The following is an 11,608-nucleotide window of genomic DNA, read 5'->3' on the forward strand; positions in this document are numbered from 1 at the left end:
TTGAAGCTATTGTAATATAATTAAATTTTTAATTATTAGTTTAGTGTATTGTTTATTTAACATAGGTTTGTGTATTTTATTTTATTTTCTTATTAGATTTGGTTATGTGATAGTAGATGGTGATGGATTTTAAAATATTAACGTTGTTGAGATGTGAGGATTTATAATAATATTTAATATAAATTTTGTATTAAAAAATGATTTCCTAATTAATTAAAATATTTTTATTTAAGTTTAAATTATAATTATTTTCAATAAAAAATAGTTATCGTTGTTAAAAAATTTTAGTCTAAGTTTGATGTTTAAAATTCTAAAAAATAAAATTTAGAGAAAAAAACAGAAATAAATATAATATACTATTAATTAAAAATTGGTTATCGTTGTTGAAACATTTTAAGGTAAAGTCTGATGTTTAAAATTCTAAAAGTTAAAATATATAATATATATTCTTATGAAAAGTATGGGAATGATAATACTCTATTAAAAAGTTTTTAAGTATTTTCAAATAATATTTTAAAATAGAAATAATTATATTTTTAAACTATAAATAAAACTTTAACTAGTTAGAAACTGAAAAAACTGTGAAATGACTTCTTACCAAAATAAAATGATAATAAGTTCCGTTCCTAAACTTTTTGTAAATATTAGAACAGAAAAGGTTCCAAAACATTCAATTTGTGAGAATAACACCTAGTAATGCTTTGATTTTTTTTCATTAAAATAATTATCACATTTTTTTCTTAATGGTTACATTAAAGCTAAAAAAGTTAAACTAATAATAGGAATGGAATACAAGTAAATAAAAAAAACTCAGGTATCAAAAGATAATACGATTAACGGGCATGGTGAAGGGGTAACAATCACCCGAAGCACCAACCAACCAACAGGGAAAAGGAAGGGATAACGGAGAGAAACGAAGGGAGTTTGAATTGTAAAACTGAATGACACTTCAAAAATAATCTTATTGAATTCAAAAGAGTATATATATGTACAGTGCAAACAACAAAAACACAGATGACAAATAGAAAAACAAAAACCCAAATAAAAGGCCCAAAATAAAGAGTACAGTTATTTTATCAGCCCCCCTCAAGTTGGGAATATATGTTTCTCATTCCCAGCTTGGACTGTAGCTCTTTGTATACTGTTGGAGCAAGGGTTTGGTAAGGATATCCGCAATCTGCATAAAAGAAGAAATAGGAAGCAATTTGAGAAGCCCAGTGGTGATCTTGTTTCGGACGATGTGACAGTCAATTTCGATGTGCTTGGTACGCTCATGAAACACTTGATTTGAGGCAATGTGTATTGCAGATTGGTTATCACAGAAGATAGTTGCTGGTTGAATATAGGGAAGTCCAAGGTCTTGCAGGATATAGGTTAGCCATTGAATCTCGTAGGTGGTTGTGGCTAATGCTCTATATTCGACTTCAGAAGAGCTCTTGGAAAGTGTTTATTGTTTCTTAGATTTCCATGAGACAAGAGAATCACCCAAGAAAATGCAGTAACCGGTTACAGATTTTCAGGTTTCAGGAAAGGTAGCCCAATCTGAATCACTGAAACAACGAAGTTGGACAGTGTTGTTGCAGGGAAAGAAAATTCCGTTGCCAGGGTTGCCTTTCAAGTACCGAAGAAGACGAAAAGCAGCTTGTTGATGAAGGTTGGTATGAGATGAAATAAATTGGCTGAGGTTGTTGACAACAAATGCAATGTCAGACCGTGTGTTTGTAAGGTATATGAGCTTGCCAACTAGTCTTCTATATGAAGAGGTTTCAATGTTAGTGAGTTGTGTGCCAGCGGAGGAGGAAAGGCGAGATGAGTGAACCATGAGTGTAGGCATAGGAGTAGAGTTGATCATGCCAGTGTCATGAAGAAGGTCTATCAGGTATTTTCGTTGACAGATGTGGAGCCCTTGGTTATTTTTGGCCACCTCCAGGCCCAAAAAATATGTGAGGTCTCCTAGATTCTTGATCTTGAATTGAGTGTCCAGCAGAGAAGTGATATGGGCAATTTCCTCATGATCGTTTCCAGTAAGCACTAAATCATCAACGTACACAAAAATAATGGTGATGTTAGGACCGTTACAGTGTAAAAATAGAGAGTGATCAGCGGAGGATGAAGTGTATTTATGTGAAAGTAAAAATTGAGACAGTTTTGCATACCATTGGCGGTTGGCCTGGCGAAGTCCATAGAGTGATCTTTGTAATTTGCAAACATGTTGAGGAGATGGAAGTTTGAGGCCTGGCGGTGGTTGCATGTAGACTTCCTCAAGGAGGTCCCCGTGGAGGAAAGCGTTGTTCACATCAAGTTGTTTAAGAATCCAGTTTTGAGAAGTGGCAACAACAAGTAAAAGTCTTAAAGTGGTTAGTTTTGCAACAGGAGCAAAAGTATCTAAAAAATCAAGACCTTCTAATTGTGTGTAGCCTTTTGCTACCAACCGTGCTTTGTGGCGATCAATGGTGCCATCAAATTTGTGTTTTACCTTAAAAACACATTTGCAGCCAATGGTTTGCTTTCCTGGAGGAAGAGTAGTTATTTGCCATGTGTTTTTAGCATTAAGAGCATTAAGCTCTTCTAGCATTACTTGTTTCCAGCAAGAATGCTTAGAAGCCTCAGTGTAGGAGCTAGGTTTAGTGTTAGAAGATATAGAAAATATAGTCTTTTTGAAAGATGGTGAAAGAGTAGTGTAGGAAAGAAATTTATGAATGGGATACCGATTACTTACAGTGTTGGCAGCAGGTAAACAAGTCTGGAAGTCCTCTAAGTAGGTAGGGAGTCGTCTTTGTCTGCTGGAGTGTCTTAGTGGAATGATGTTGTCTTCAGTGTGAGTCATAGGAGTCTCGTGCTCATGATTGTGACAATTATAATCCAAGAATATATCATCACAAAATGTATTATAATTAGCAGGAATGGGTAAAGATAAAGTGTCGGGGCTTCGTGTGTCATCATGATTCAATATATATGGAAAATGATGTTCATGAAAGATCACATGTCTTGAAACTTCAATGCGATGAAACTTTAAATTTAAGATGATGTAACCTTTGGTATTATGTGGAAAATCGAGAAAGATGCCATGAACAGATCTAGTATCTAGTTTCTTTCTATTAGCATGAATGGTAGTAGAATAACAAGAGCAGCCAAAAACACGTAAGGAAGAGATATCACAAGATTTTCCAAAAAGTTTTTCATATGGAGCAATATCTTGTAAAAGGGGAGTAGGTGTGCAATTTATGAGGAAAACAGCATGTTGGACAACGAAGTCCCAAAAAATATGAGGTAAATTAGCTTGAAACAGTAAAGCGCGAGTGATGTTTAAAATGTGTTGGTGTTTACGTTCAGCTATACCGTTTTGTTGAGGGGTTTCGATGCAAGTAGTTTGATGAATTGTGCCTTTGGAAGCAAAAAAAGTTTTCATTGCAAATTCAGCGCCATTATCAGAACGAATGCATTTGATAGTCGTTTTAAATTGATTTTCAACATAAGCAAAAAAATTTATGAGATGGGTGCGAACTTCAGATTTAGCATGCAACAATATAGTCCATGTATAACGAGAAAAATCATCCACAATGGTCAAAAAATAACGAAAACCTTGCATAGATGTAGTAGAACAGGGTCCCCAAATATCTACATGAATGATGTCAAAGATAACAGTAGTGTGAGAAGTGCTTAGAGTAAAGAGAAGTTTTCTTTGTTTTGCACGATTACAAACATCACACATATGTGTTTTATCAGCAAAAACAAAAGGGTATTTACTTTTCAAGACATGCAACCTTTCATCAGAGGGATGTCCCATTCTATAATGCCACAAATTATTTTCCTTAACAGTGCATGAGACAGAAGGAATAAAGTGGTGTGTGGCAGTGTGAAAATAGAAGAGTTAAAGATGTACAAGCCAGCCTTGGCATTAGCTAAACCAATATGCTCTTTGGAGAGGTTGTCCTGTATAAGACAGTGTGGGGGGGAGAAAATCAAGTTACATTTTAAGTGTAGAGACAATTTAGAAGCAGATATAAGGTTGCATGTAAATTGAGGGATGTACAACACATCAAGAAGATAAAGTTTATTTGTAAAAACAACTGTCCCAGAATAGTTTGCAAAAACATGTTGGCCATTTGGTAAATTTATCAGGACAGGTTTGATGGTTTTATAAGAGGTGAAAGCAGACAATACAGTACAAACGTGATCAGTGGCACCAGAGTCAACAATCCAGGAATTACCCATTGAAGACAACTCATGTGCGTTGGGGTCTGCAGAAAAGGAGTCCACTTGATTCACTTGAATAGGATTTGGTGGAGTGTCATTGTTGTTCTGCCTCAAAACATCATTGATAATTTGTATTTGATGAGCAGTGAGTTGGTAATCACGTTTTTCCTGTTCTTTTAGACAAGGCTCAGAGAAAACACCATCAGTGGTAATAAGACTGTTAATCTGATTAGTCCTATTGCTGTTATAGGATTTGTACCCAGGTGGGTAGCCATGTTTCTTGTAACAAGTATCCACAGTATGACCATTTCTGTTACAGTAAGTACAAACTTTTCTAGTGTTGGATTTTGAGTTCATATTGTCTTGATTAGGGAACCCAACCTTTCTAAAACAAACATTTTCAGTATGCACATGCTTACCACAAAAAGTGCACAGAGTAGATGAAGATGTCCTAGTGGAATCAACACTGTTAATACTAGAGATGCTAATAGAAATGTGATTTGCTAATTGTCTTTCTTGTTGGGCAATGAGAGAAAAAATCTTTGATATAGGTGGGATGGGTTCCATGAGTAGAACGTGTGATCTAATATTACTATATTGGTCATTTAACCCTCTCAAAAATTGCATAGCATGGTCATCGCATTTTCTTTGACTTATGATAGAATTAACTAAACAAGAACATTTGACAGAACATGTGCAAATGGGGATAGGCCTAAAATTGTCCAGCTCGTCCCAAATGATCCTTAATTTTGTAAATTACCCAGTCACAGATAAATCCCCCTGATTTAAAGAAGCTACTTCTAGTTGAAGATCAGAAATTCTAGATAGGTCACCCTGAGAGTATCTGGTTTTCAAATCATTCCAGATGTTCTGGGCACTATCCATCCAAATAATGCTTTGTCGAATAGGTAAAGAGACGGAGTGTACTAACCATGAGACTACCATATTATTGCATCTGTTCCAAATTGGGAAATTTTGATGATCTTTCGCTGGGCAAGGAAGCGTTCCAAGAACGAACTCCACTTTGTTTTTCGCGTTTAGTGTCGTCAAGATCGAGCGACTCCAGGAATGATAATTGGAAGCGTCCAACACCGGCGAGACGAGCAGCGCCGCGGGGTTCTCGCTAGGATGAAGGTAGAGGTAGCTGTTCGCCGGATCGGCTTGAGACGATGCTACGATGCGTTCTTCTGCCAATGCTACAATAGAAAATCAAGAAAAGGAAAATCAAGGAGAAGAAAGAAAATAGGGAAAATTTCAGAGCGCGCAACAGAGCTCTTCAATTGAAGAGCTATGATACCATAATACGATTAACCGGCATGGTGAAGAGGTAACAAGGCACCAACCAACCAACAAGGGATGAAACCCTAAACAGAGAAGGAGAGATAACATAGAGAAACGAAAGGAGTCTGAATTGTAAAACTGAATGACACTTCAAAAATAATCTCATTGAATTCAAAAGAGTATATATATATGTACAATTCAAACAGCAAAAACACAAATAACAAATAGAAAAACAAAAGCCCAAATAAAAGGCTCAAAATTACAGTTATTTTATCAAAAGACAAAAGAATTATTAAGAATCAAAGGAAAAATTATACTATTCCAGAGGAAAAAAACACATTTAAGTGATTGTTTAAATAAAAAAATATGAAGACAATATTGCAGTGGGAAAAGCATATACCAATATGACTTTTCCTGTACATAATCAATGAGCTGTCGCCAATAAATCGTACACATATTCATCTTTTGAGTTCTCACCTGTAATCTAAGAACTACCAACCAGTAGGGCAAACTTTTTTTAACAGCCAGACGGGATTTATATAAAAATTTAAGTATATTTTGTAATTTCCTTATGAATTTTAATTTTAATCATTATACGAAAATATTTTGTATTCTTGTAAAATTTGAAATCAATTTTTTAATTCATATAAAAATATGTATATTAAGTATTTTTATTTAATTTTTATTCAAAATAAATAAATAATTATTTTTAATCTCTATTATTCATAGATAAGTAATGTTTATTAATTTTATAAACTTTAAGATTTTTTAGATGATTCCATGTTATATTACTGGAAAATAATACTTTGATATTCTAATTTTTTTACACTATCACAACTAATAATATTATTATTTTATTTATATTTTTCTATTGATTAAATAAAATATTTTAAAATGACGATGTGTTGATAATCCTAAATAATTATAACTAAGAAAAAAAGAATCTTTTACTGAAACTTACATAAAAAGCTAGAATAAATTTTCAAATTGCATTATGTCAGCTAATATTATTTTTCCCACTGCAATTATAAAAATAACATATTTGAATATTTTATTATTAAAAAAAACTGTAAAGTAGAAGTCTCTGAAGATAAAAGGAGTGTAAACTTGTCCAACGAAATGGGGTACAGACAGTTCATAATAGCCATAAGTGGCTGAAAAACAAAGAAGAGTAGAAGCTATAGCGAGCTTCAGCAGGAGATAGAGAGAATCATGGGAAGTATTTCAGGAGTCTCCTCTGCAGTTGCCAGAAGGTATCTAATCATGGGAACCTTTTACTTTTTTCTAATTTGAAAAACAAGTATTCATCATAACTGTGATTTGATTTGTTAAACACAATTTGAAAAACAGATTAGAAGGGAAGGTGGCGTTGATCACAGGGGGAGCAAGTGGCATAGGGGAGTGCACGGCGAGACTGTTTGCGAAGCATGGAGCCAAAGTAGTGATCGCTGATATCCAAGACGAGTTAGGTCACTCAGTTTGCAAGGACATAGACTCCTCCTTCTACGTCCACTGCGACGTCACAAAAGAGGAACACGTGGAACGTGCCGTCAACACTGCTGTTTCTAGGTTCGGGAAACTAGACATCATGCACAACAACGCAGGAATCATCGGAGTGTGGAACCCCAACATTATTCACAACAAGAAATCCGATTTCGAGGAAGTGATTAGAACAAACTTGGTCGGTGTGTTCCTGGGAATGAAGCATGCGGCGAGGGTAATGGCCCCTTCTCGACGCGGCAGCATAATCGCAACCGCAAGCACGTGTGGACGCATAGGCGGCATGGCTTCGCACGCTTACACGTGCTCCAAGCATGGTATTGTGGGGCTCGTGCGAAACGCAGCAGTGGAGCTTGGACCCTTGGGGATACGAGTGAATTGTGTGTCTCCATACGCGGTTCCTACGCCGATGAGTAAGAGTTTTCTGAACACTGATGATGAAGGGATTGCTGCACTTTATTCCAATCTGAAAGGAGTTACTCTTAAGCCCCAAGATGTGGCTGAAGCTGTGGTTTACTTGGGCAGTGATGAGTCAAAGTATGTTAGTGGGCATGACCTTGTTGTGGATGGAGGCTTCACTGTAGTCAATGCTGGTATGTGTTCGTTTGGGCAGTAGCTTGTCGTTTTCGTGGTTTCAGTTTCTGTGTTGAATAATTCACCACCCTACTTCTAAAGCTGTGGTTGTAATGGGCACAAAGTGATTGCATTTTGTCTTATGACTTTTTACAATCGCAAACAATAAATTTGGGTCTTTTGATTTGAAAAGTTATAGTTTCACATATCAAATTGTATACATTTTTTCTTGACAGTTAAAAAAAAATACATAATAGAAACATAAATTTATAATTAAATGATGTGAAAAATAATTAATATAATAATATTAGGAGTTTTAAGATGAATGTAAAAAAATAAATGGATTATCAATATATAATTTTTTATTACCACCACATGTGGTTAAGTGGGCTAATGTTTATAACAAAAAAAACATACATCCACTTTATGATCAAAATATTAATATTTTTAAATTTTTAACTTAAAATACTAATATATATTACTACATTATTAAAATAAAGCATTAGATAGATATCTTTTCTATACATCAAACTTTCATTTCCTTATTGTTTAACATATCTTTTATTCTAGTGTCACCATATATGGCTTTTATATTGTTTATTATATGGTAGAACGAAAGTATGAATGGTGAATAAAACAAATTAGCAATAATTCACAACTCACACACCATTCATTATTTTCAAAAACTCCAATGTGATTTAATTTATTATTCTTTTAATTTTTTAGTTAATTATAATAAGGGTTAAATATATTTCCGTGCACTATAACATAAATATGATTTTTGTTTTTTATCTAAACTTTAGACCATTCAGGTACTTGTTATATGAAAATGTTAGAATATGTACTTTTGTATGTAAAATTGATTCAGTTTGAGGTTCTACTTCATCAATTCAGTGGAAGAAGCTATAGTGGACATCAGTATGTAATCAAAACTACAACGAATTTTGAAACAAACTAACAATCTTTGAAAAAAAACTAATAATCATTTAACATATACAGAAGAACCCATTCCAATCATTTCTACCCTATAGGTATTCAGATGCTCTAAAGTTTGAATCGGGGACGAAAACCAATTACGTATTATAGTACATGGATATTTAATCCTTATAATAAAAGTCTTGAGTGGATGTTAGCATTGCATTGGAGGTCTATTTATTTGTTTCCTAAACTAAATTTGTATTGTATGTTGATTTTTTACAAGAAAATAGACGAAGATCGAGCTTTAATGAAGAGTTTGTAGAGTCTTTTTCTTCTTCTTAGCCTTGTAAAAACTGTCTTAGCCTTGTAAAAACTGTATAGAGTAGTTAAGAAGTTTTGGACCTTGTATTTTGGGTCAAATAGAAAAATATGTAAATAGAAAACAAAGTAAAGGGTAAAATAGTAAAAGAAGGGTGCAAATAGAAATGTAGGCAAGGAAGACACGAGGCTTCACATGTCTTCTCCTAAATAGAGAGAATTTGCATCGATAAGGTGGTGACACTTGTCACACTCTCATTTGAGAGTTTTTGAGAGACTTTCTCCTATAAATAGGAGCCTCTTATACATGTATTTTTTTAACTTGGAATTAGTAATGAAATGCTGCCTAATTTTGGTCATTCTACTTGTTCTCAAGTTCTCCCTAGGTTAGTCTCCTTCAAGACTTAACCTAGACTCTTTCCTAGTGAGTTGATCTCACCTCTCACTCTCACAAATTCCTAACTCCAATTCAATCCATGGAAACTCCTCTTGAGTTTCTTTAATTCTTCCGCTCATCATATCTTCTTCATCATTCATCCAAAGAAGAAATTACAAATATCACCAATAGAAGAAGAGCGTTTTTCCATCATTTGGTATTCAGAGCTATTTTTGTAAGATTTTCTTCTATTTTTTTTTAATTTCCGTGTTGTTCATAATTTTCTTGAATGTTTACCGATTGATTTTGTGTTGTTTGTCTTTTTGTTCGGTTCAAATTAATTGTTCTTATTTGAACCCCTTCATGTATGTGCTTTTAGGTGTTCTTGTGTTTGTGTTCATGTGTACTTTTGAATTTTTTGAGTTTTCTTCAAATTTATTCTGTGAAATTTTCTTATATTTGAGTCATTTTGTGTCCAGAGTCATGTTTACTCCAAATTTATCATAAAATCCATTAGTTAAACTTTTTTGAAATTTTTTCAAAATTCTTCATAGATTAGAGTCTTGATTTTCATTTTTGAGTTAATAAATTGCTACTAAATCATTAGCAATTTTCTTTGAGTTAGGTTTCCATTATCATTCTCTCCAAAATTCATTTTCGAAACCATTCGGTGGAATTGCTGGAAGCAGCTACAGATTCAAGTTGGAACAAGTATTTTTTTAGGGAGATGTTAGAGTTCGTGGTGGAATGAATTGTTTTGTGCATTAATTTGATCTGATTTTAAACCAAAGCAGAAACATTGGTGATTTAGAATTGGTGCAGATTTTTATTTCTCAGTACACCATCTGTTTGATAATTTGACTCCAATTCTAGAATTGATGCACCTTTGGCTGTTTTGGTGCAGAATTTTAAAGTTGTTGATTTTCGGCTGGTTGTTTCAGTGTTGTTTAATGAACTTTGGTGAAAATTTTTACTGCAGATTTCATGGCGTTAATCACTTGAATTTGAAATTGTGATTCCTAGTGCAAAAGTTAAATTGGTGTTCTGATTGAGTGAAGATTTGGGTGCAGAATTTTCTGGTTTAACAGTTTTAGACAGCTGCTAGAAAGTGTTTGATAAACTGTTTTAGTGCAGTTTATTTGGAATCAAACTTTTTGTTTTCTGTTTTTTGCTGTTGCAGTTTCTAATTAAAACTGTGCCTCTGAATTTCATTTGATCTTTGGTGTTCTTGGTGGAAGAAACTGTTTGAAATGGAAGCATGAATTTGATGAGAATTTGGTGAGCACAAACATCAGCTGTGATTTAGTACAACTGGAATTGGGAACTTAGCTGGTGATTTCCGAAATTCGTGCGGAAAGCATTGGTGCATTCATATGACGTGCAGCACAAAGCAAAAAGTAAAAGAGTGAATACTATATAATTTGGTTGCAGCTGGTGCAGTTTTCTATCTTGGTGTAGTGCTTGTTGCATTTTAATCACATTGGAATGTCTTAGATGCAACAACAGAATAAGAACGTTAAGATACAACCTTGCTTGAGGTGGAATTGGTGAATTACACTCTCGGTAGTTTGATTTGGTGCTAATTAGATTAAGAGCAATTTGGAGAATTTGAAGCTAAAATGATTTGTAATTGGTGGTCCTTGGCAATTGCAATCAGTGTGTTGGTGGTTCAGTAGTTCACGGTTCAAGAGGTGGTAACACAACAAAATTTCAGAAAAATAATTGAAACAAATAGCAACATTCCACGAGACAACCAAAGTCATGAGAGAGAAATTGTATTTGTGTGACAATGGACTAAATTCGGGTTTGATTTATTTTAGCACTTAATTGCACATGTGGGACCCAATACTTGATTTCCACTTTGAGTCAATTCGGATGTATAGCTGCAATTGAAAAAAATAAAATAAAAAAATATTAAGCTGCTGGAATATTTGCAATCAGGCGGTGAATGGTCAAACTTCTGGAGGATGGCAATGCAGTAATGCTACATTGGTTATAATTCTTTAACTTTTGTTTTTATAATCCATTCTAGAACCATAATTCATTTGTGTGCCTATTTTTTGAAAACCTTTAATTTCTTGTTTGTCTTGATTTTATGGATAATCTTTGTGTTTGTCATCTCTAATCTCCCTTGAGTTTCACTCTTCAAATTGAGTTTTTATTGTTTTTATTATTGACCTCTTGAAGTGGAATATACCTTGAATTTGTTCTTTGTGAGAATTGAGCTAACTTCTAGGTAGGATCCTAAGAGAAGGCAAAGGACTTTGCAAGGGGTACTCACATTTGGAGGACAACCAAGTAGAGGCTTGGAGAGAAACACTTATGAGAGAAGAGAAGAGAACTTTGAAGATTATTTTTTTAAAATTTTGTGTGATTTCAATTGTTTTGTAATTTGGTCATTATCTTTACTTTAGGTGTCTTGGAAGAGCCTTTGGTGTTCTTTCA

General features: G+C 34.0%; 2 protein-coding genes across 2 annotated transcripts; one reads left to right on the top strand and one right to left on the bottom strand.

Annotated features, from left to right (window-relative positions):
* Window positions 1–942: 942 nt before the first annotated feature.
* LOC137818057 (uncharacterized) lies at window positions 943–5,525 on the bottom strand. The gene is made up of 3 exons (XM_068621282.1): window positions 2,720–5,525; window positions 2,157–2,618; window positions 943–2,031 (listed from the first exon to the last, which is right to left on the bottom strand). Exon 1 carries the CDS (start codon window positions 4,822–4,824, stop codon window positions 3,751–3,753), a length of 1,074 nt encoding a protein of 357 aa, XP_068477383.1. The 5' UTR covers window positions 4,825–5,525; the 3' UTR covers window positions 943–2,031; window positions 2,157–2,618; window positions 2,720–3,750.
* Window positions 5,526–6,516: 991 nt separating this feature from the next.
* On the top strand, window positions 6,517–7,743 carry LOC137818077 (borneol dehydrogenase, mitochondrial-like). Its single transcript, XM_068621301.1, has 2 exons — window positions 6,517–6,731; window positions 6,829–7,743. The coding sequence occupies exons 1-2, from the start codon at window positions 6,691–6,693 to the stop codon at window positions 7,592–7,594; spliced, it is 807 nt and encodes a 268-aa protein (XP_068477402.1). The 5' UTR covers window positions 6,517–6,690; the 3' UTR covers window positions 7,595–7,743.
* The last annotated feature ends 3,865 nt before the right edge of the window (window positions 7,744–11,608 follow it).

This window comes from Phaseolus vulgaris, chromosome 11 (assembly GCF_000499845.2).
Source record: "Phaseolus vulgaris cultivar G19833 chromosome 11, P. vulgaris v2.0, whole genome shotgun sequence".
Lineage (NCBI taxonomy): Eukaryota > Viridiplantae > Streptophyta > Magnoliopsida > Fabales > Fabaceae > Phaseolus > Phaseolus vulgaris.

What these genes read in the sequence shown, in the direction of transcription:
- LOC137818077 (XM_068621301.1), top strand. Translation starts at nt 6,691, where the DNA reads ATGGGAAGTATTTCAGGAGTCTCCTCTGCAGTTGCCAGAAG. An exon ending in TCCTCTGCAGTTGCCAGAAG is followed by an intron (nt 6,732 to 6,828) that starts GTATCTAATCAT and finishes TTTGAAAAACAG; the next exon opens with ATTAGAAGGGAAGGTGGCGT.
- LOC137818057 (XM_068621282.1), bottom strand. Translation starts at nt 4,824, where the DNA reads ATGCAATTTTTGAGAGGGTTAAATGACCAATATAGTAATATTAGATCA.